General features: G+C 37.5%; 1 protein-coding gene and 1 non-coding gene across 11 annotated transcripts in view; one reads left to right on the top strand and one right to left on the bottom strand.

Moving 5' to 3' along the window:
- EPB41L5 (erythrocyte membrane protein band 4.1 like 5) overlaps positions 1-25,712 on the top strand; it is a 143,082-nt gene that overhangs the window by 26,843 nt on the left and 90,527 nt on the right. For all 10 annotated transcript variants that reach the window (XR_010746590.1, XM_066344841.1, XM_066344840.1 and 7 more), the window contains exons 3-10: positions 2,888-2,992; positions 14,703-14,745; positions 16,096-16,174; positions 18,242-18,286; positions 18,466-18,518; positions 22,035-22,155; positions 22,287-22,374; positions 23,131-23,219. Coding sequence is in view for 9 of the 10 variants with exons in the window: in XM_066344841.1 (XP_066200938.1) it covers positions 2,888-2,992; positions 14,703-14,745; positions 16,096-16,174; positions 18,242-18,286; positions 18,466-18,518; positions 22,035-22,155; positions 22,287-22,374; positions 23,131-23,219 (623 nt within the window). In the remaining variant the exon portion in view is untranslated. The remainder of the gene's footprint in view (positions 1-2,887; positions 2,993-14,702; positions 14,746-16,095; positions 16,175-18,241; positions 18,287-18,465; positions 18,519-22,034; positions 22,156-22,286; positions 22,375-23,130; positions 23,220-25,712) is intronic.
- Positions 11,627-11,732, bottom strand: LOC136379231 (U6 spliceosomal RNA). The gene has a single exon (XR_010746719.1). It is a non-coding gene; the product is annotated as a U6 spliceosomal RNA (small nuclear RNA).

Below are 25,712 nucleotides of genomic sequence, written 5' to 3'. Positions count from 1 at the left end.
CAAACTAAAAAGCTTTTGCACAGCTAAAGACAATATGAACAAAATAAAAAGGGAAACCACAGAATGGGAGAACATATTCAACAATACGTCTGATAACGGGTTACTAACCAAAATTTATAAAGAACTTGTAAACTCAAAACCTGGAAGATAATCCAATCAAAAATGGGCAAAAGAAATGATAAATAGAAACTTCTCCAAAGAGGACATACAGATGGCCAGTAGGCATATGAAAAAATGCTCAACATCACTAATCATTAGAGAAATGCAAATTAAAACCACAATAAGATATCACCTCACACCAGTCAGAATGGCGGTCATCAACAAAACAACACAGAGTAAGTGCTGGCGAGGATGTGGAGAAAAGGGAACCCTCCTGCACTGCTGGTGGGAATGCAGACTGGTGCAGCCACTGTGGAAAACAGTATGGAGATTCCTCAAAAAATTAAAAATCGAACTGCCTTTTGACCCAGCCATTCCACTTTTAGGAATATATCCCAAGAACACAACATCAACGATTCAACAGGAGAAATGCAGCCCCATGTTTATGGCAGCATTGTTTACAATAGCAAAGATATGGAAAAAGCCCAAGTGTCCAACAGTGGACAAATGGATTAAAAAGCTTTGGTACATATATACAATGGAATAGTGTGAGGCCGTGAAAAAGAAGGAAATACTACACTTTGCGACAATGTGGATGGACCTGGAAACTATTATGTTACGTGAAATAAGCCAGGCTGAGAAAGAAAAGTATCATATGACCTCACTCTTTTGAGGAATCCGATGAACAATATGAACTGAGAAGCGGAATAGAGACAAAGGCGAGTTCAAAGGATCCAGAAGGAAAGTGGACAGAGGAAAGGGGATGATAGGCTGATAGGATGGGATGAGAACAGAAAAGCAAATCCTGGAGGCAAGGGAGGAGGGCGTTATGGGATGGGGGACAAGGGAGCTGTACTGGGGAACACGGGTGAGGGGAGGAGGTATTTTGGGAGACACTAGAATCTATGTAAACACAATAAATTAATTAAAAAATACATTAAAAAAAGATTGTTCTTTTTAATAAATTAGCATGACCAAAGAAAAGAAATAGAAGCAGATGTTTATAAAATATGAAGACAGGGTGGAAGGGAGATCAGAAACATGAGGGGATGGTAAAGTTCTTGTCTGGATAAAGGAGTAATTTTTATTTATCAAAAAGAAAGACTAAAAAAAGTGCAGAAAAAGCAATGGACAAATTGAAATAATAAAGTCAGTTAAAAGGCAGAGATTAATGACTTGGAAAAATCCAACTATTTGTTTATTTATAAGAAATACTATAAATCAATTTTAAATTATATAGGTGGAGGGGAATGGATTGGATGTATATGAAAATATTTGAAAATTTAAAAATCCTAAGAAAGCATTTGCTATCAATAGTTACCATATTAGAAATTAAAACTGAAAAAATTTAAAAACATTTGTTAATTTACAAATAGCTGTAATATACCTTGTATGTTAATATAAGTAATATTTTAATGAAAAATAACTTGTACTAAACAGTGAAAGTTCGTGAGAAGAGTAGCATTATTTTATACACTTTTGCAAATCTCTTTAAATGTCAGATTTAAAAAAGATAATTAGGTCTCTTATCTGCTTCTGCATTCACTCTGTTGGAAGATGTTTTGACTGAGGAACATGAGAAGATCCTAGGGCCTTGTGGATTTTTTTAAACAATCTGGGGAACTCTCAGAGGTCACATATTGAGAACTGCTTTATCTATATGTTTCTTTGCTGTTGCCCTCCTCCCTCCATTTTTGTGTCTTCTGTATTGATTTCAGTAGTTTTATTTTTTTTTAACAGAGTCAGAGAGAGGGATAGATAGGGACAGACAGACAGGAATGGAGAGAAATGAGAAGCGTCAATCATCAGTTTTTTGTTGGGACACCTTAATTGTTCATTGATTGCCCTTTCATAAGTGCCTTGACCGTGGGCCTTCAGCAGACCGCGTAACCCCTTGATTGAGCCAGTGACCTTGGGTCCAAGTTGGTGATCTTTTTGCTCAAGCCAGATGAGCCCGCACTCAAGCCAGCGACTTCGGGAGTCTCGAACCTGGGTCCTCTGCATTTCAGTCTGGCGTTCTATCCACTGTGCCACCGCCTGGTCAGGACAGTAGTTTTCTCATTGTCTGTATTTTCTCCCACCTTCCATGTTTGTTTGTTTTTTGTTATTACCTACCTTATTATTCTTCTCCAGTTTCAGATTGATCTTTTAAGTCTTCACTGATAATTCTAGTCTCTGTGACTATCTCTTCTTTAAAATTTATTTGCAAATATAGTTCTTTCCACATGATTTGTACTTAAGTGTCCTGAGTTTTCTTTTTTCATTTATATTATAAAGCTCCTTTTCAAAGTAGGAACTCTAAAAATTGAAAGGACAAACCAAGAATTTCTCCTGATACACAGTGTTAAGGTACAAAGTAACATTTGTTGGTTAATAGAAACTAATGTTCTCCAGGAAAGTACACAGGGATCATAAATTCTCTTTTGGCCTTAGATGATTTATTGGAAAACTATAGTATCTTACTCATTATCTGCTGCATGGTAATACTTTCGGTACTACAAATAAAGACTTTTATTTTTTTAAAGAGTTTTCGTATAACTAAAACCATCGTCAGTTCAGACTAGTTGATCTTGCAAGCCACTTATTGATTCATTTATTTTCTTTTTAATTCATTTTTAAGAGAGGAGAGAGAGAGAAAGGGGGAGGAGCAGGAAGCATCAACTCCCATATGTGCCTTGACCAGGCAAGCTCAGGGTTTCGAACCAGCGACCTCAGCATTCTAGGTCAATGCTTTATCCACTGTGCCACAACAGGTCAGGTTGATTCATTTATTTTCTTGTCATTTCAGAAAAAAGCCAAAGGTCAAGAGCTATTTGATCAGATTATGTACCACCTGGACCTTATTGAAAGCGACTATTTTGGACTGAGATTTATGGATTCTGCACAAGTAGCAGTAAGTAGCTGGTTTTTGGAGGTTTCAATATGGACACAGAAATGGAATATTTCAGATAATGTGCTAAGTGCTACAAGGCTACATATTCTTTCTTTCTTTATTTATTTAGAGAATTAAATTTAACAGGGTGACATTGGTCAACCAGAGTACACAGATTTAGAGAAAATATCTCCACATCATTTGGACAATTATGTTATATACCCATCACCCAAAATCAAATCATCCTCCATCAGCCTATATTTTGTTTCTCTTTATGCCACCCCCCCTCCCAGGCTATGTATTCTTAATATGTTCTTTTCCCTTGTAATTTCCTTATTAAGTTCTGAAGTATTGACCCTTTGCTTCAGAATAACAATATGTTTGTTTTAAAAAAATATGAGTTCTAGCCCTAACCCATGTCTTGGAAATACGTGTTTTTAGTAACCAGTGTATTGGTTCTTGGGCATATTAGAGTTTGTGAAGTGCTGTGTAATGGAAAGAATGTCAGAGTTTTGTAGGTAAGTGAAGTTTACCTGCCAGAAGTTTCTTACTTGGAAGATAAAGTGAATGGACTAGGGTATTCCTTTTTAAGGTCCTTTCTAGATCTGTGATTTTGGATCTATAAATAGATGTTCTTTGACGTGTGCATTTCAGATGAGAGGACAGTATATGTAATAGGGTAGGAAGTTGGAGGCATTTTAAACAGCTGAATATTGTACTAGAATTTAACTGGAGGATATTTGAAAGAAAGTAGTAGGTAAGGATTGGAAGGTGAATTAGTGGTGATGTTATCCAAACTGAATACCGAAAGTGTCATAGTCGTGTGCCACGTAACAGCATGTCAGTCAATGATGGACCACATATATTGTACAACAGTGGTTCCATAAGATTGCAATAGAGGTGAAAAATTCCTATCATTTGGTTATGTAGAAGTGCAGTGCTATACTATTTTAAATAAATTTAGAGTCGCCTAAGTGTACAGTGTTTATCAAGCCTACCGTAGTGTATGGTAATATCCTAGGCCTTCACATTGACTCACCACTCACCCACTGCTCGCTCAGAGCAACTTCCCATCCTACAGGCTTCATTCATGGTAAGTGCTCTATACAGGTGTACCATTTGTTATCTTTTATGCTGTGCTTTTACTGTACCTTTTCTATGTTTGGATATGTTTAGATCTACAAATACCATTGTTTTATAGTTGGCATTCTCTGTAGTTCATTAAAAGTGGTGATACTGATTGACATGGAATGATGTAAATAGTGGAAAGAGTTACAAAACAGTATAATTGAATTTTTATATTTTATTTTTTAAAAGATTTTATTGATTATAGCCTGACCAGGTGGTAGCACAGTGGATAGAGTGTCAGATTGGGATGCAGAGGACGCAGGTTCAAAACCCTGAGGTCACCAGCTTAAGCGCGGGCTCACCAGCTTGAGCACAGAATCATAGACATGGCCCCATGGTCACTGGCTTGAGCCCAGAGGTCAATGGCCTGAAGCCCAACATTGCTGGGTTGGGCAAGGGGTCACTTGCTCTGCTGTAGCTCCCCATCAAGGCACATACGAGAAAGCAATCAATGAACAACTAAAGTGCCACAATGAAGACTTGATGCTTCTCATCTCTCTTCCTGCCTGCCTGTCTGTTCCTGTCTGTCCCTCTCTCTCTGTCTCTGTCACAAAATAAAAATTAAAAAAAAGATTTTATTTATTATAGAGAGGTGAGAGTAGGGAGAAGAACAAGAAGTATCAACTTGTAGTAATTGCTTTTCATATGAGCCTTGACTGGGAAAGCCCCGGGATTTTCAACCAGTGACCTCAGCATTCCAGGTCATTGCTTTATCCACTGCACCACCACAAGTCAGGTGGATTTTTCTATTTAAAAAATCTGAATATATGTACACATATACCTGAAAAATATTTGCAAAGCTATTTCCCAGTTTCAGAGTTCTGATGTCTGGATAGAGTTTGTATAGCAGGTTATTTTTTTTCTTTTTAATGTTATTTCTTTTCTTTTTCTTTTTTTAATTTATTTTATTTTATTTTATTTTACAGAGACAGAGAGAGAGTCAGAGAGAGGGATAGACAGGAACAGACAGACAGGAACAGAGAGATGAGAAGCATCAATCATTAGTTTTTCATTGCGTGTTGTGACACCTTAGTTGTTCATTGATTGCCTTCTCATATGTGCCTTGACCGCGGGCCTTCAGCAGACCGAGTAACCCCTTGCTCAAGCTGGCGACCTCGGGGTCTCGAACCTGGGTCCTCCGCATCCCAGTCCGACGCTCTATATCCACTGCGCCACTGCCCGGTCAGGCGATGTTATTTCTTTTTTATTAGACTAAATGCACTAAGGGCAGGGAGTGAGTTTTACTTACCTCTTTTGCCCAGAATATAGTAAACACACAAAACATTTATTGAATTCAGTTCTGGTCTGCTACGTAGTTTGATAATTAAACTGTTGACTGTTTAATATCATTCAACTCTCATTTCTAGAATAAGGGGTTCAAGTCTTGCAGTCACATGAAAAAATAAAAGATTTTATGGGTAGACAGTTCATAGTTTGCTGGTTTTTGAGGGGTAAGTGGAAAAAAGATGTAGAAGTATGCCAATGTTAGGTTTCAGGTACTTGAAATATTTAAGTAATTATGGAAAGAAATAGAATCATTGCTAAGTTGTATTTTTGCTCTTTATTAATATTAGCAATTATGATTATTTTCCCTTTCTTTGATATACATGTAGTGCCTTTCTTGCTTTAATCTCTATTTTTAGTTCTAATCTATTCCTTCTAATACCCAGAAATCTAGGTTTTTAAGATTAAATTTATACAGGCTTATTTTCTATCTTTGCTGTTGCTAAAATACTCTAAACCAGGGGTCTCAAACTCACGGCCCGCCCACCAATTTTGTGCGGCCCGCAGACTAATCAAACTTCGTGGATTAGTCTATGGGCCGGTCTGCGGGCCGCACAAAATTGGTGGGCGGGCCGCATGCAGCCCGAGGGCCCGAGTTTGAGACCCCTGCTCTAAACCAATGATTGTTAACAGTTTTCATTTCATGGCACATATAAACTAATTACTAAAATTCTGCAGCACACCAAAAATATAAATATTTTGCCAATCTAACAAAAAGAAGTTATAATTTTAATTCATTCATGCCAGTTATTGTTTTGTTGGCTGCTATCATTTTTTTTATTTGATAGTCTAAGGGAAAGAGGTCAGTGCCCCTGACTAATTATTGCATGTTTTAAAAATTCTTGTAGTACATGGGTTGAAAAATGCTACTCTAAGCTATGTGAGTTGAGCTGAAAGAACAGTAGTTGGTAGATGAAAACTATTAAAAATAAACTCTAGATAGCACTGTAAATACTTTTTTTTTTTTTTTTGTATTTTTCCGAAGTTTGAAGTAGGGGGGAGAAAGGAGGGCTAGACAGACAGAGTCCCGCATGCACCGGTCCAGGATCCACCCGGCATGCCCACCAGGGTGCGATGCTCCGCCCATCTGGGGCGTTGCTCTGCTGCGACCAGAGCCATTCTAGCACCTGAGGCGGAGGCCGTGGAGCCATCCTCAGCGCCCGGGCCAACTTTGCTCCAGTGGAGCCTTGGCTGCAGGAGGGAAGAGAGAGACAGAGAGAAAGGAGAGGGGGAAGGGGGAAGAGGCAGATGGCATCTCCTGTGTGCCCTGACTGGGAATCGAAACCGGGACGCCAGGCTAACGCTCTACCACTAGCCAACCTGCCAGGGCTAGCACTTTAAATATTCTTTTTTTTTTTTAGGTTTTTTTTTTTTTTTTTATCATTTTTCTGAAGCTGGAAACAGGGAGAGACAGTCAGACAGACTCCCGCATGCGCCCGACTGGGATCCACCCGGCACGCCCACCAGGGGCGACGCTCTGCCCACCAGGGGGCGATGCTCTGCCCATCCTGGGCATCGCCATATTGCGACCAGAGCCACTCTAGCGCCTGAGGCAGAGGCCACAGAGCCATCCCCAGCGCCCGGGCCATCTTTGCTCCAATGGAGCCTTGGCTGCGGGAGGGGAAGAGAGAGACAGAAAGGAAAGCACGGCGGAGGGGTGGAGAAGCAAATGGGCGCTTCTCCCATGTGCCCTGGCTGGGAATCGAACCCGGGTCCTCCGCACGCTAGGCCGACGCTCTACCGCTGAGCCAACCGGCCAGGGCTAAATATTCTTAAAGTGCTAATTCACTTGATTCCATAACAGTCTTATGATATTAAGTAAACAGAGAAAACTTTGTTATTTTTTGTGTGGCCTGATTTAACCTCAAAATTGATACTTTATAGAACACTTCAGTTTATTGGTGAAGATAGTGAATATGATAGATCAAGTGGTTTTTTTTTTTTACCAGGATCAGCTCTTAAACTATATTAACCCAATTATTTCCATATTTCTTTGTCATATTTACTGTATTGACAAAACTGTAGAATCTAAGGGGGGTAAGGCAGTATAAAAATTTGACCAAGGAGTTAACATGCAACAATTTAACTATGAATGTATGGTATATCCATATATTTAAAATTAGTGTGTTAAAGTTTAGTTTATTGGCCTTTTTAGATCAGTACAACATATATATGACTAGAATTATGCATCCATTGTTGAGGTAACCAAAATTAGTAAATTGATTAAGCCATAGTTTACTCTTCTTCCTTTGTATAACATAATCTGAGCTTGCTTTGACTAATATGTATACCTGTGATGGCAAACCTTTTTAAAAAAACCACCCACTGTTGCAGTGCTGGTCAACCTGGTTCCTCCCACCCAATAGTGGGTTTTCCAGCTTTCATGGTGGGCGGTAGTGGAGCAACCAAATGGGCCTGTGATTGGCCCACCATGAAAGCTGGATAACAGGTTTGGTCATGTGACTTGCTTTTGGCAATGGAATGTAAGTTGATGTGATGTGTGCCAATTATGAACAGGGTAACTAAGCCTTCATGTATGCTTTTATAGATTTATTGTGTAGTTAACTGAAAATACATTCAATAAGATTGAAATGAAACTTTTTTCCCCAAAAGAAAGTAAGATGAGGAACTTGATTAGTTGAAATTTATGATGTTTAGTTTAAAGACAAAATTCTGTGCGAACAGAGATGAAGATGTTAGGTCCAAAGTGGAGAGCTAGAAAACATTTGTCTAGTGTAACATCAGATAAATGTTTTGTAAGGGCACATTTGGAGGCTGCAACAGCAGATCCCCTCTGTAGCATATCCAAGATCATTGAACTAAGACAAGAGGCAATTCTTGTAACAATTTTAGAATTTAGCTATTTCAGGTTCTATAGACATGATATGGTGAGCTGCTAGTTTGGTTTGGTTTGCTGACCTCACACATCTGAGGTTGGGAAGATAATAATACTCTACTCTAGAATTCTTATGTTTTTTGTTTTTGTTTGCGTGCTTGCTTGTTTGTTTTGATGGCCTGTTATGCCTTTTCTTTCTAGCCCCACAACACCTTGAATAAACCTAATGGACTTTGGCCTGTATGGAATCAACACTGCTATCCATGTAGGTCTAGCCAGCCTTTGGAAAGTGTGCCCATATTCAGGGGTAGTAGTGGTTGGTGCTGGGCAGACAGGTGGCTCAATAGGCATCCCATGCAGGGCAGCTCAGTGCTTCTGTTTTCTTTCTATACTGCTTTTTAATTATTTAAAATGAAAAAATATATATTATTTAGAGAAACAATAGAAGCATTCATACTAAAGAGAGAAAGGTGACAAAGATGCTCGTTATTACCACTGCTGTTTAATTTCATAATAGTATATCAGCAAATGCAGTTATTGAAGTTATAAAGGTAGAAAGGAGGAGGTAAAATTTTCACTGTTGAAAGGCGAGTGGATTAACTGAGAACTTAACATGAACAATAGAATTCAATAAAGTAGTGGGAAGTGAAAAATATATAGAAATAATTAAGTACCATATATGTTAAATAAATATGTATATTGAAACATATACATTTACTAAATAAGGAGTAGTAGTAAAGAAAGACAGGAAAAAAGAAAAAGGTATTTCCAAAGTAGATTTTATGCTCTTTTTCTGAGAACGACTACGTATCCTACCTAACTTGTCTACATTTCCACAAGAATTCTAAGCTAGTATATTGGTAATACATAAATAGGTACAGTGGAAAATAGGTTTTAATGGCTCCTCAAAGTCTTCATTTGGAATGTTTTATAACAAAGACTATTAATGACAGAAATTTAATTACCCAAAAAGAACTTACGATGGAATCTAGACTAAATTGAAGTGTTTTCAGTTAGCTTACAGCAATGCAATGTATTGGTCCTCGGTTTTCATAGCAGGGATTTTTTTTAACATTTTGTTCATTGTTTAAAATGTTAAAATTTGCTTTAAACCAGTTCCTTAATTCAGAGCACAAGCCTCTACTTTTCACAGATGAAATATTTTTTTGCAGAAGCAATTGTTTTGAAAGGTGATTTAACATTTTTCTGCCTTAAGGTCTTGACTCTGAACAAAAGTGGCGCTTTTCTTTAGCAGAGTAATATAGGCAGTTAGAAGTCCGATACTGATTTGAAGAGCTGTTTACAGACTGTTTGGCAAGAAGGCCTGGGATGAAGGGTGTGTGTATGTGTGTGTGTGTGTGTATGTGTGTGTGTGTGTGTGTGTGTGTGTGTGTGAATGAGAGAGAAAGAGAGTGTGTGTGTTTTGGAAGCTCCGTAGGTGATTCTTTGTTTGGTTTAGTTATGTCTGTTGTGTTTGTGATTATATGTCTTTTATATTTTAAGACATACAAATAAATAATTGTTCTTTCATGCCCAGCTTAGTAGCATTGAAAGTAATGTGGCTTTCCGTAGCCTTTGATATATATGTTTATTAACCAAACTTTAAAAGTAGGAAATTAGAAGAAAGTTTGTTTTCTTTTTAAAGTACTATGAGGAAAGAGGATCATATTAGTTTCACAGTAAACATCCAAGAATCTATATCTGTGTGCTCTCACCTCTGTCTTCTAATGTAATTTACACTCAACTCCTAAAGATCCTGAATCAAGGAAAAATACTGTCAGTGCCTATCTGTGAGCTCTGAATTTTCCAGTCCTTGGGCTTGGAATGTGGAGGAGATGAAAGAAAACAGACTTGAGAATACAAACATGAGCTCAGACCTTCCCCAGAAGAACGTCACCCAGAACTCCCTCAGCTCCTGAATTTCACTTGAAAATGTTCTTGATGCTTTATCTGAATTTTGGGTTGTCTTAAGGACATGCCGGATAGTAGAAAGTTATTACATGCAGATAGAAAAGAGACTAAAATGCTTACTTTAGGAAAAACGGGTCCTTTATTTCATTGGGATGCTTTATGTTTAATGTGTTGCTTAGAATAATAGCAGGGAACAAACTAGAAATTTAAGGAGTATTTAAGAGACTAGTCCTAAATTTCTTAAACTGGATAAAATTTAAGTTATAAGTGTCTAAGAAGACTTTAGGTTGTTCTTGAAATAGTGAGTAGTCTGTCTTGTATCAATGTTTCTTTTTTTTAATAAATATTTTATTTATTCATTTTAGAGAGAAGTGAGAGTGAAAGAGAGAGAGAGAGAGAGAGAGAGAGAGAGGGAAGGGGGCAGGAGCAGGAAGCATCAACTCCCGTACGTGCCTTGACCAGGCAAGCCCGGGGTTTTGAACTGGTAACCTCAGCGTTTCAGGTCGATGCTTCATCCACTGCACCACCACAAGTCAGGCTCAATGTTTCTTTATATTCCTCAAACTTTATATTTAGCCTATTGATTTTTAGTCTTTTGTTAATGTTTTTTGTTTTTGAATTTGTCAATACTTTTTAAACACAGATTATCTCTCACTTTGAATATAAGCTAGAAACTTAGAAATATGTATTAAAAGCTTTTAGTATGTTCAGACTTTTTGACCAAAACCTCACTTGTAATAATATCTTCCAAGTAGATAGTCAAACATGTATAAAATACAGTGTTTCCATAAAGTCATGGTGCACTTTTGACCAGTCACAGGAAAGCAACAAAAGATGATAGAAATGTGAAATCTGCCCCAAATAAAAGGAAAACCCTCCCAGTTTCTGTAGGATGATGTGGCAGCATTTACGCATGTGCAGATGATGACGTAACACCCTGTATACAGTGGAGCAGCCCACGGCCATGCTAGTCGAGATATGGATGGTACAGAGGAAAGTTCAGTGTGTTCTGTGGCTCGCTAAATTCGAATCTGTGACCAAAGTGCAACGTGAATATCGGTGTGTTTATAACGAAGCGCCACCACATAGGAATAACATTACTCTGTGGGATAAGCAGTTGAAGGAAACCGGCAATTTGGTGGAGAAACCCCATTCTGGTAGGCCATCAGTCAGTGACGAGTCTGTAGAGGCTGTACGGGATAGCTACCTAAGGAGCCCTAAAAAATCTGCGTGAGCCCACATCGAACTGCACTGAATAGGTATGAAACTGGGAGAGTTTTCCTTTTATTTGGTGCAGATTTCACATTTCTATCGTCTTTTGTTGCTTTCCTGTGACTGATCAAAAGTGCACCATGACTTTACGGGCACACTGTATATGCACAGTGATATTATCCTAACATAGTTTGTAACATAGAAAAAACTAAACTACTACTAATATCCAAAAATAGAGGACATAAAATAAAACCAGAAAATGAAGTAATATGCAAAGATTTTTTAAAAAGATGGAACACTTCACGAATTGCTTGTCATCCAGGCACTGGGGCCATGCTAATCTCTCTGTACCGTTCCAGTTTTAATTTTTTTTTTTTGTATTTTTCCAAAGCTGGAAACGGGGAAGCAGTCAGACAGACTCCCGCATGCGCCAGACCGGGATCCACCCGGCACGCCCACCAGGGGGCGATGCTCTGCCCATCCAGGGCATCGCTCTGTTGCGACCAGAGCCACTCTAGCGCCTGGGGCAGAGGCCAAGGAGCCATCCCCAGCGCCCGGGCCAACTTTTGCTCCAATGGAGCCTCCGCTGCGGGAGGGGAAGAGAGAGACAGAGAGGAAGGAGAGGGGGAGGGGTGAAGAAGCAGATGGGCGCTTCTCCTGTGTGCCCTGGCCGGGAATCGAACCCAGGACTTCTGCACGCCAGGCCGACGCTCTACCACTGAGCCAACCGGCCAGGGCCCACCGTTCCAGTTTTAGATATGTACTACCAAAGTGAGCACTGTTAATGTTCTTTACTCTTGACCAGCGCGCGCGCGCACACACACACACACACATTTATTTCTTTCTTCCCTATTTGAAGAAACTCTGAAAGGAATCAGAAACTAGTAACACCTGGGCGGGGGTATGTTTGTGATTGTGATGATAAAAATTGGTTACATGGTGGAGGGTGGCCTATTGCAGGAGTTAGAGAGACTGTTGACATCTACCAAAAAAATAAACTAAATGAATTTATTGGTTATGTAAAATATTAAAGTGGTCCACAATTATTATTTTAAGTTTGGGCTTTTGTTAGAGTGAGTTGAAAATACAAGAAACAACAAAGAAGAAAAATTATCACCAATTTTCTCAACCACCTAGATAATATCTCTGTTACTATTTTTTATAGACTTTCTCAGTCCAAAATAAATTGCATGTTTATGTATATAAATTTGTACCTTTTGACAAAATAAGTTATAATATTTTATAACCTGCCTTTTAAATTTTGACAATATGTTTTAAGTAATTTTCCTGATTCTTAAGTATTTGCTTTCATTTACTTTAATTGTTGTATGGTGGTCTGCCATTTTGAAATACTTCATTTAAGCAGTTTATTATTGTTGGATATATAGATCATCTTAACTTTCTCTGATGTAATTTCTTGTAGGAAAGTGCTCATCCATAATGATTTATTTTTAAGACAAGTGACCAGCATTAACTTATTAATTCATTGCAGTATATTAGGTAAAACCTGAAGATAAGGCAACACTTAGATCCATGGTTGTGGGGAGAAAACAATCTGGGGCATTGTTTTTCTTTAACCTCCAGTCTGCACACTGGTGCCAGTCTGCCAAGAAATTTCATTCTCGTCTGTAAAAGAGTTAACCACCCTGATGTTGTATAAAGATTATAGAACCAGTGATCTTAGTCAAATTCACTTATGCTAAGGGTGATTGCCTTACTAGCCTATATTTTTGATAAAAATACTATTGAGGTTGTCTTAAATATCTGAAACTTGTAGGCTCGTTCAAACAACATTTTGCATTGTGCAGAGCATTTACAAATCAGGCACAATAGACAAAAAACATTCACACAAACATTCCATGCATCGCACATGTGGAGTTTGGAAATCGAGAACCACCTTGTACCATATTGCAGTGTTATGCACGGTAAGATAAAACTTTATTCGTTGTGTGCTTCTGTTTCTAGCCAGCTAGGTCACTGGACCTCAAGTATAAAAAGGTTGAAAACCACTGATCTGGGGCATGAAAACTAATTTTTTATTACACCCAATATGTAATTGAAATTAGGCTGTAATAGGTATTTTGCACATTTAAGTCTGGAATTTTTGGATATTGGATATATTTTGAATATTGGATTGTTGGGTTTGGCCATGATGGATGGAATTTTTGCTGTCCTAGATTGAAATATTTTCTATTAGGTTGAATTGTATTCTACCTGTGTAAACTGAACATTTGTTAGATTGAAATATGCTTAAAGTGATGTACAACTGAAGTTATTAAAAGATGAGAGATGGCTGACTAGGTAGCTTACACACTTGGAATCCAGAGAAAACATTGCACAGTATTTAATTGCCTTTGAAATGTTTACTGACCATCTTAGTTCAGTGTGCAGAGGTACTTTGCTGGCATACTGGTAGTTCTGTGAATTTTACTTTTGAATCTTGGAAGAGAATGAGAAGAGGCTAGGGCAAATAATTGGCAAGAAAAGCAAATGGTTACAAGTCTGTTTACAGTGCAGCCTTGTTTGCCCACTCTTTGCCTATCTGGATTTCTGAAACTGGATTCCTTAGCTCCGAACTAGTTAGCACAAGAGCCCTCCTTTCTTTTAGGGTATTTGAAATTGAAAGCAAGCTGGAGAGAACACAATTGTATATATCTTAGTTGGATGAGTATATCCTGTCACTGTTAGGACTTTGTGGTTGTAAAAGGATTAATAAAGAGAAGTGAACTGGGAATGGTTTTAGTGCAAGTCTCTGGAATTGGTTCTTAGGTCTGTTTGTATTATGGACATTTTAGAGTGAAGAGGTTATAGAAATCAAAAGGCTATTTATTATTCATGAAACCGGAGGTATGCTAGTACAATGTTAACATTTTTTATGTGTTAAATAAAGTAGCAGAGACTACTTCATTTAATAGCTACAGCCTTGGTTATGAGAAAAAAAATCTAATTTTATTGTGCAAGCTAAGGGCATTGTTGTTTCATTCAGTTTGGGGTTATCTTAGTAAATCTTATATTTTTATTATAAGAATGTGGAATATGAAGATATTTTCTTCTAATTTTAACAATTGTGAGTTGTTGTTTTTTAAGAACTAAGGGCAATATTAATATCATCGTTGTTACTGAGAGTAAAGGTACTGCTTTAAGAAGTCATATATCTGGTTTTAGATCTTTTTTTGCTCATCTGTATCATAAGCTTGCTATGGATATTGGATAGATAACCCTCCCTCTCATTTTCACTCTTTTTCTCTTGTGATCTTATTTCCTTGTGGTTATCAATAAAAGCATGATAAAATTAACTTTTAGTGATTAAAGTGTTAAGTTCTGTCATCTTAACAACTGAATTTTTCTTTTTGTTTTCAGCATTGGTTGGATGGTACAAAGAGTATCAAAAAGCAAGTAAAAAGTAAGTGTTGAAAAAATTGTGAAGAAATAGAAATTGAATTATATATAATTATATATTAGTAATTGATTTCTAAAAGTAAGAACACATGTTTCAGATGAATTTCTTAGCATCTCTACTTTCTAAAAATAATTTCAACCTAATACATGGATTCTAAATTATATAGGGTTGGTGGTAATTAGATTCAGGTCCCTTACTGCTTGTTTCCAGGAGAAAGCCTTGCAACATGCCAATGAGATTGAGTCCAATGAGATGCTTAATTTTCAGTTAGTAATTTCTTATGTTGGAATTTTGTGTTTGGCATCTGCACCACTCTGGAAAATATTTTGAGACTTTACGGCTATAACTTTTAAAAAATTAAAAATAGCAAATATAGGAATTCACATAAAATGTCAGTATTATTCCTACTGATAGTTGGAAAAATACAATTGTTCAATCTGTAATACATCTTGTCCTGTGTAGTAACTGATTACAGGGCACTTCAACTCTTGTCTTTACAAAATAATGGAAGCACTGAGAATAGGGGTTAATGAAGTAGGGGACATCAGTTGGAAAGTGTGTGGGAGGATTTGCCGTGAACAGTTAATAACAGGCATTTCTCTGTGCTCTCTCAAGAAACAAAGCTTCACAGATTTTTAGGGGTGTTAGATTGCACAGTCAAAAACTTTTTTTTTTTTTTTAATTTTTCTGAAGTTGGAAACGGGGAGGCAGTCAGACAGACTCCCGCATGCCCCCAACTGGGATCCACCCGGCATGCCCACCAGGGGGCGATGCTCTGCCCATCTGGGGCGTTGCTCTGCTGCAACCAGAGCCATTCTAGTGCCTGAGGCAGAGGCCACAGAGCCATCCTCAGTGCCCCGGCCAACTTTGCTCCAATGGAGCCTTGGCTGCGGGAGGAGAAGAGAGAGACAGAGAGGAAGGAGAGGGGGAGGGGTGGAGAAGCAGATGGGCACTTCTTCTGTGTGCCCTGGCCAGGAATCGAGCCCAGGACTCCTGCACTCCAGGCCAACGCTCGACCACTGAGCCAACTGGCCAGGGCCTAAAAACTTTTATTAGTTGATGTATTTGGCCCTGAACTATTAGAATTAATTTAGAGTTATCTGTTCTTGGGAGGACAGATGATTATAATAGTAATATATTAGTACTACTATATGTTTGTTACATATAAAAATTACTGATTAATCTTTTTGTATTAGGTTTAATCAAGCCTACAGTGTAAACTGAAGTATTGCCACAATAACCTATTATCTTTTGTTCCCAGTTCAGTGGATTTTGTCAAATTTATTGACTAAATTCTTACTATTTAAATAGTTATAAAAAATTAAAATGTTTTCTTCTTTTCTTTAATGGCAGTTGGTTCACCGTATTGTCTGCATTTTCGTGTTAAGTTTTATTCCTCAGAACCAAATAATCTTCGTGAAGAGCTAACCCGGTAAGACCACGATACAGAGTTGTACACGGGTAAAGTTTGGTTAGTGTGGGGCAGCTGTGTTAGGTTTGCTTGCTGGTGTACTGGCTGCAAGCACTTTGCCTGAGTGGTGTGTGAGCGTGTGGCAGCACCATGTGTGCATGGCCTTTATAAGGCTATGGGTGCTTACACTCAGGGGGATTGTGGATGGCAGATTGCCTGCCCACCACTGTGAAGGGGCCATTTTGCTGTTTGTTTGCCTGAGGTGATTTCCCGTGCCTGTGTGCTTGTCCGCCGTCGTGAGACTTTATTAAACGGAACAGCCTAACACTTTCGGGCTCTGCGGTTTTTCTACCATCTTCTGAAATCCTGTGTGAACCTGTCTGGTCTCGGCCACCAGCATTGCAGTTAGGCTAGCAAAAACTTTGGAATATCGTCCATAATTCTTTCTAGATTACAGGCCGCTAATGAAATGGATTCCTTTCCTCGGAGATAACAGAATTTCATTTTGGGATATTTTAAGTACTGTATAAGGTTCTTTTCCATTATCAGTTTTCAAAATGAAGAATTGGTTCTCTAGCATCCTCCAAAGGTAACTAGTGAGTTCTTTTTTTTTTTTTTTTTTTTTGCAACAGACAGAGAGGGACAGGAAGGGAGAGAGATAAGCATCAATTCCTCATTGCAGCACCATAGTTGTTCATTGATTGCTTTCTCATATGTGTCTTGACTGGGGGGCTCCAGCAGAGTGAGTGACCCCTTGCTCAAGCCAGTGACCTTGGGTTCAAGTCAGCGTTCTTGGGCTTCAAGCCAGCACTTTTGGACTCAAGCCAGCAACTTGGGGTTTTGAACCTGGGTCCTCTGCGTCCCAGTCCAGTGCTCTATCCATTGCGCCACTGCCTGGTCAGGCTACTTTTTTAAAGTATCATTATTAACTCATGGATTTTAAACAGGACTAATATGTTTAAATACATTGCCATGTTTATTGATGTTCAAAATGACCTGGGCTACTGGGAGTTGATTCAAGTTGGCTCCTGATTTTCCTATTGAAATGCCATTGATTAATAAAAAAATGTGAGATTTTGATTTGGTTTGCATAGTTTTGAATAAACTTTAAGTAGGTTATATAAAACTTATTTTTACTTTTGTATATACTCTGTGCCTGCTATTTCTTGCTCCTTTCTTAATGGACATACTACCATCTTCCCTGATACTTATTGCTCCTTTTTTCTTACTTACTCATTATGAGAGACAGACAGATACAGGAAGGGAAGGAGATGAGAAGCATTAACTCATAATTGTGTCATTTTAGTTTTTCATTGTTTCTCATATGTGCCTTGACTCAGTGGTTCAAGCCAAGCCAGTGACCCCTTACTCAAGCCAGCGACCTTGGGTGTTAAGCCAGTGACTTTTGGGCTCAAAGAAGCGGCCATGGGGTCATGTCTTGATCCCACACTCAAGCCAGCAACCCCGCTCTCAAGCTGGTGAACCCGACTCAAGCTAGCCACCTCGGGGTTTCAAACCTGTTTCCTCAGCATCCCGGAGGTCAATGTTTTATCCATTGAGCCACCACCAGTCAGGCTCCTTTTTTAATTTTTATTTTTCTTACAGATTTTATTGTGGGTAAGTTCTATAATTAAGAATGTTTCTTCTCCAGGAACTGGCCAGTTGGCTCAGTGGTGGACCATCGGCCCAGTATGTGAATGTCCTGGGTTTGATTTCTGGTCAGGGCACATAGGAGAAGTGCCCATCTCCTTCTCCCCCTCTTCTGTCTCTCACTTCTCTTCCCCTCCTTCAGCCATGGCTCGATTAGAGCGAGTTGGCCCTGGGCACTGAGGATGGCTCCATGGCTTTGTCTCAAGTACTAAAAAATGGCTCCAGTTGAAACAGAGCCAAGGCCCCAGATGGGCAGAGCATTGCCCCCTAGTGGGCTTGCCAGGTGGATCCCAGTTGGGGTTCATGCAGGACTCTGCCTCTGCCTTCCCTCCTTTCACTTAAAAAAAAAAGGAATATTTCTTCTCCAATTAGAGGAGTAAGATTATTTTTACAGTAATTGTTCTACTTATTTCAATTTATACCTTTTGTTTTTCTTAGGTATTTATTTGTTCTTCAATTAAAACAAGATATTCTCAGTGGAAAGTGAGTATTAGTTGCTTAAGGTAAACCACATTTTCTTTTGTAGTTGAAAAATGTTTTTGAAAAATAAGTTCAGAGTTAATTATGAAAGAAAAGTGGTCAACATAAAGTATACATTTCCACTTATCCTAAAATAAAGGTTGTGAAATTGACTTGTTTAACCAGTTTGTGTTTGGTCTCAGATTGGAGTGTCCCTTTGATACAGCAGTTCAGTTGGCAGCTTATAATCTGCAAGGTAAGCATTCCTCATGTTGACTATTGGGAGTAAAGCGTAATTCTTTCAGTGTGTATTTAGTTAAAGAATTTCAAAAGATTCAGTGATGTGCAAGACGTAAAGCAGCAAGTTTTTGTGTATATTTGTTCCAGTTTCAGTATTCAACTGACTTTACTTTCACTTGTTTTAGAATATTGCCTTTTTCTTCCTTTTCATTTCATTTGCTCTTTTTCTGTATATGGTGTTTTCAAATAAAAATGGCAGTCAACTTGCCTGACTGGTGGTGATGCAGTGGATAGAGCATCGACTTGGGGTGCCAAGGACCCAGGTTGGAAATCCCAAAGTTGCTGACTTGAGTGTGGGCTCATCCAGGTTTGAGCATGGGATCATCAACATGATCCCATGGTCACTGGCTTAAGTCCAGAGGTCACTGTCTTGAAGCTCAAGGTTGCTGGCATGAGCAAGGGGTCATTGGCTCAGTTGGGCCCCCTCTTCCCCCACCATCAAGGCACATATGAGAAACAATCAATGAACTACTAAAGTGCCGCAACTTCGAGTTGATGCTTCTTATCTCTCTGCCTCCTTCCTCGTTTCTTCCCTTTTTCCTTATCTGATTCTCTCTTGCTGTCTTGCTAAAAAAAAAAATTAATTTGATAATTCAATAAATAATAATTGACACTTACCTAATTTTTTCCTTAAAAAGAATGCAGTTATATATTATTAAGTGGCTGTAGTCATATGGTATACTTTTTGTTTTATTCTTAAAAATGCATCCATAAAAAAAATAAAGTGTATTTAAAATTTTCTAATGGTTATTTAAAGGATAAAAAAAGTGTTTTCTAGTAAATGAAAGTAATGAGAAACTCAAATCTTGTACCTTGTTATACTGATTACATATTGTTAAACTTAGGAATTTTCTTCTGAAAAATTGACAGTTTAGTAAAACTAATTTTGGTTCTCAAAATGGAAAGAAAAATTCTGATTATAATTTTATGCTTTTTTTTGAGGGGACTGATTCCATATATATCCCTAATCTCTCTAAGATCAGTAGTATTTATTTGCCATTGTATAGGTAATAGTACTGAATTTTTAATGTCTTACAGTAAACCTAATATTTTGCTTATTTTGTGCTTCCACTATTTAAGAAAGCATATTTTGCTTTAATAGAGGGGTTGATGAGTGAAAGAAATTGCTATACTTCAAAAATTTGCCACTACTATAAATTATTATCTACTTTTCTCATCTGCAGAATGTTGACTAGATACTAGTTTGGAAATGCTATGCCTCTAGCATTTTAACAATTGAAATTATATAATTGCATGCATCTTTCTTGAAAGCACTTTTTTTTATATTTTATTAATTCCTGTATGAAGTTGTTAATTCTAAAATTCTTTGATCTACTGAAGAGCTGTCATTTTCAATATCTCTTACCATTTATGGCATCATATAGCAGTCTTTATCTTATTGAATAATTTTCATGGCAAAATTTATGCTTCTTGAAAATATGTTTATATATTTTTGTATATTTAACAAAACACTACTCAGAGTATTCCTGTTTTACTGTTTATTGTTGCTCACTAAATACTTACTGTTTGACTCATACATGTGACTGTTAATTTCTTAACCCTACTTATATTTTTTTCCTAAATAAAATTTTTTTTCCTTTGTAATTTTTATCATGGCACCATTATTTTGAATTCTTCCAAATTTCTTTTTCTTTTCTTTTTTTTAAAATTCAGTGAGAGAAGGAGAGGCAGAGGCAGACTCCCACATGTGCCCTGACAGGGATCTACCCAACAAGCCCAGTAGGGGGTGATGCTCTGCCTATCTGGGACCCTTGCTCCATTGCTCAGCAATCGAGTTCTTCTTAGCACCTGAGGTGGAGGCCATGGAGCCATCCTCAGCACCCATGGCCAACTTACTCCAATTGAGCCATGGCTGCAGAAGGAGAAGAGAGAGAGAGAAGCAAGAGGGGGAGTGGTGGAGAAGTAGATGGGCACTTCTCCTGTGTGCCCTGACTGGGAATCGAACCCAGGACATCCACATGCCAAGGCCAACGCTCTACTAGGCCAACCGGCCAGGGCCAATTCTTCTAAATTTCTTGTCTTTGTCTGCTGTCTTCTAGTTTACCAAATTATATAAATTCTTAAGGTCTTTAAGAATAAATTGGCTGAAGTGTTACTTCCATCTTCATAAAAAGAGCTTCTTGTTTCTCATTTATATTATATTTCATTAGAATAGTTTTTACTAGCTTTTTCTCATACTCTGAAGTTTACTTTTCTGAACCATTTTAGTATCTATCCTGAACAACATTATGTAGCAGATTTGGTTTGTAGCTTCTTGAAGACACTGTGGTCCAGACAAAAGAATTTCTTCAGCAATAAAGGAATGTGATAGTATTCAAGGCTGTGGCAAAGTTAAATGATAATATATCTGTGATATGTCCAGTGTGTAGAGTAGGTGCTCAATAAGTAATGTTATTACCATTTATGATTATCTCAATGTAGTTCTCATATTTTTCTCCCTTCACAGTTAGATTTCTTAAATAAAATGGAAATATTTTAATTTTTTAATGAGTAAAATATTCTTTTAAAAGAAAAAATTTTAAGTATAAAAAATTAGAATTTTTTTTCTTCTCTCTCAAACCCATAGTTTAGAGATAAGCAAAGATGATTATTTAATTTTTTTTATTATTTTTATTTATTTATTTATTTATTTTTACAGGGACAGAGAGAGAGTCAGATAGAGGGATAGATAGGGACAGATAGACAGGAACGGAGAGAGATGAGAAGCATCAATCATCAGTTTTTTGTTGTGACACCTTAGTTGTTCATTGATTGCTTTCTCATATGTGCCATGACCACGGGCCTTCAGTAGACTGAGTAACCCCCCGCTCGAGTCAGTGACCTTGGGTCCATGCTAGTGAGCTTTTTGCTCAAGCCAGATGAGCCCGCACTCAAGCTGGCAACCCTGGGGTCTTGAACCTGGGTCCTTCCACATCCCAGTCCGACGCTCTATCCACTGCGCCACCGCCTGGTCAGGCACAAAGATGATTATATAAAGGTTTGTACATTGTTTGGTTCTTTTCCTGTTACTTCTTTCCTTAAATATTTTTTAGCAGTTTTCCTTTGTTATTTTTTAGGATTAATAATCTTAAATTCCAGGACAGCATTTTATAGTGGCATATGATGTTACACTCTTTTTGCATATTAGATTCTTAACAGATGCCGGCTAATTGTTAACGATTGCTAAATATTCTTGTTTATTCATTATAAGGTCAAAAGGAATTTCTCTGTGGAAGACTAGATAGAGGTTTTCAAAACCTAAGCATTGGGGTCGTCAAACTTTTTATAAAAACCGCCCACTTTTGCAGTGCTCGTCAACCTGGAGAGGTTTGGGTATTATAAATTCCTGGTAGTTTAAGAAAGACTCTTTCTAGTCCTAACAATATTTATTTATAAAATTGGTTTTGAAGAAAGATTCAGCAGAAAATAAATGTATTAACAAAATATGACTTTGTAAAACTTACATTTGTAGCTGAACTTGGTGACTTTGATCTTGCTGAGCACAGTCCTGAGCTTGTATCTGAGTTCAGGTTTATGCCCATTCAGACTGAAGAGATGGAGCTGGCTATTTTTGAGAAATGGAAGGAATACAGGTACTAAACATTTCATCATACTTTCTTTAACATCACCATAATAGTGATCTTATATTTGTTTTCTTTCTATACTTGGTATAGAATTCATTTTACATTTATTATCGTTTAAAAAATTATTTTTTTAATTTCAGAGGTCAGACACCAGCACAAGCTGAAACCAATTATCTGAATAAAGCCAAATGGCTAGAAATGTATGGGGTTGATATGCATGTAGTCAAGGTAAGCACTGTGTTGTGATGCTTTTTAAAAAAGTTACTCCTTCAAGATTCAAGGTGACTGAAAGTTTTTAGTATGAGAGAGGCCAAAGAGTTTGCATGGGCTAGCTGTGGCTACTTTAGATATGTGGTTTTAAAGGCTGAGATGAAATATTAAATAAGAATTTCATGTAAAGATTAATTATAAGAAAGAAGAAAAACAACCAACATATCCAAAAGATATGTTAGTTCTTTTAAGCTGTTATTATTATTATTATTTTAGGTTTTTAAACCACTTTTTAGTCTTTCATTTGATGTTCATAACATATAAGCTTAACAGGCTCTATAGAAATTAATTTAGTAAGCAAAGTTGAAAGTTTGTATCTTGAGAGAACTTTGATAAACTGTAGATAGCTTGTGTGTTGATTTAAGTTACTTCTAATTTAAGTAGCTAAATTTTCCTGGAAAGGCAGTTTTTTCAAAATTTGTGATTAAGTGGTGAATAGAATATGGAAAGAATCTGTAAAGAGCTTTTGTTGTGGTGGGAGTGTAACTATTTTCAACAAAGACATCTTAAAGCTATAGTGTTTCAGTGAACTAATTGTACACATTAATTTTCCTGGGATGTTGGATATTATAATTATTGAAAACAGCCTGCATATTAATATTACCTGTATATAATCAATATAATTCAATGTGGAAATAAAATTAAACAATTGTGTGATAATCTGAAGCCTGTTTTATGCAAATTAGTTTGTGCATTTCTCTTTCCTTAAATTAGGCTAGAGATGGGAATGACTATAGCTTGGGACTGACCCCAACAGGAGTTCTTGTTTTTGAAGGAGAGACCAAAATTGGCTTATTTTTTTGGTAAGCAGAGTTATTGTTAAAGATACTTATTGTTGTTTTGTTTTTTTAATGTGTAAAATCATGTATATGAAGTTAATACATAAAGCAAAATTTGGAAATGAGATAGTTCTGAAAAGCTTGTAAATGAATTAAAACTATCTCCTGTCATACTTCTACCCATCTTTAGTCTCACTCCCCAGAGGCAATTTTTAAAACTCTTCTATCTAGTTTATTCATTAGTTTCAAGGTATATCAAAATATATGTTTTAATATAAATATTATGTATTCTGTATGTATTAAATGTTTATGTGGTCAGTCACTCTCAACATGTACTTATGTCACTATTTTTAGTATTTCTTGTTCCACAGAGTCTTTTTACTTCCTGCTCCTTGTGAGAGAGGAAGCTATTAATACCTTTTACATCTCCTTTTAAGCTATCTTGCGTCCCAACTTCTGTCACCCAGACTTTTAAATTATATTTGCATTTTATATCAAGGATATATATAATTTAGATTTTATAACCATAATTAAGTTCTTCAGGTTTTGTCTGGTTCTACAAGCTGAAACTCAAGAAATAGTGTTTACATTATTATGTCTGTGTCAGAACTGTTACAGACTTCAGCAGTGCACTGGTGTTACATACTTGGGCTGAAGCTGGCCCCTGTATATTGGCCCCTGTGTTGTTTACTTCTTCACAGGATGTGAGGACTATTAGTTCAAAGCCCACCAGCACCAAACTCAAATTCTTACACATCCATTGCTTTACATATAGCCCAGCAAGTATATGTTTAGTCATTTAGAGCCCATCTTGCATATGCCACTGAAAACTGCAAGCTATAGATAAGACAAATCTTATAGCTATAAAGACTCCAAACTCCAGCCCTTCAGAGCTCTCTGACCAAGAGATTACTCCCTTTCTGCTGAATACCATAAACCCCCTTTCTAATTCTCTTCTCTCCTCTTCTGGCATTTCCCATGCCCTTATCCCCTTCCAGGTGGTGGTCCCATGCTATTTGGCTCTGGATGTTCTCCTGCTGTGAAGGACTGTCCCTCTAATGCAACCCTGTCCAAATACCTCTCAGTAAAGCTTGCTGTACAGTACTGCTATCTCTGTCTTTTTTCTGATCAACCCCAAAATCCATAATCCTTGAAGTCACAACTGGGATTACATTTCCTTTTCGTATAGCTTTTTGTTTTTCCTAGAGCTCTTGATTCCCTCTCCCTCAGTGTATTGCACAGCACCACATACATCCTTTTAAACTACCTGCCTTTGTGTTCTCCTTAAGTTCTTTCAGATTCTCAAGAGTTGTATGAAGTGATTCTTCTACTTCATTGAGAACTGTTTGCCCTCCAAGCTTCTCTACAGCTTTTATTTTGGGACATTCATTTTCTTTTTTGTAGCCAGAATCCTGTGTTTTCTTCCCATATTTTTCTTTCTTTGCTTTTATTTTTTTCTCATATATATACTCAAATAACTACCTGAGAAAAGGGCATAGGTGAATTATTTGAATCCTCAGATGCCTCAAAATGGTATATAGTCTTCTCCTAAGCTTTCTTGATAATTGAGCTGAGAATGGAATTTCTCCTTAAAAACCAGAAGATAGTATATCATTTATTTTTGCATCCAGGTGTCCTTGCTAGGGACTCTCAGAGACTTGAGTGGAAGACCTTTATAACTGTTCCTTACTGTGTAAGGGGTATTTATTTACCCAGTCCTTGAGTGTTAGTTTTCTTTTTTATTATTTTACTATTTTTTTAAAGACTTTATTTATTGATTTTACAGAGAGAGGAGAGGAGAGAGTGAGAAGTATCAAGTGATAGTTGCTTCACTTTAGTTGTTCATTGCTTATTTGTTACATGTGCCTTGACTAGTCAAGCCCCGGGTTTTGAACTGGCAACCTCAGTGTTCCAGGTCAACTTTCTATCTACTGCACCACCACAGGCTAGGCCTTGGGTATTCATTTTCTGACACATTCAGCTTGCCCTGTGGGCTGATGGGATATGCTTCATGGATAGAAAATGCTGTAGGTGGAGAGATAAAGAAAGCATCTTTTGTACCACCTTGTAGATTGTTGTGAGAATGAATTGAATTAATATATGTTAAACACTTAAGAGTACCTGATAGTTAGTAGGCATTATATGTATTTTTTTCTTAACATTTTTTATGCCTGATAAATATGAAGCATCAGTTTTGCTAGAGATATTTCTTTTGAAATATTTTTTTGTTATCTTAACTGTTTTTTAGATTGGAAGACTTTTTTTTATTTTTTTTATTTTTTACAGAGACAGAGTGTGAGTCAGAGAGAGGTATAGACAGGGACAGACAGACAGGAACGAAGAGAGATGAGAAGCATCAATCATTATTGCGCGTTGCAACACCTTAGTTGTTCATTGATTGCTTTCTCATATGTGCCTTGACCGCGAGCCTTCAGCAAAGCGAGTAACCCCTTGCTGGAGCCAGCGACCTTGGGTTCAAGCTAATGGGCTTTTTGCTCAAACCAGATGAGCCTGCGC

Source organism: Saccopteryx leptura, chromosome 7 (assembly GCF_036850995.1).
Source record: "Saccopteryx leptura isolate mSacLep1 chromosome 7, mSacLep1_pri_phased_curated, whole genome shotgun sequence".
Classification (NCBI taxonomy): Eukaryota; Metazoa; Chordata; class Mammalia; order Chiroptera; family Emballonuridae; genus Saccopteryx; species Saccopteryx leptura.
The sequence above is the reverse complement of the archived record's forward strand: the minus strand, read 5'-3'. Positions and strand labels throughout refer to the sequence as shown.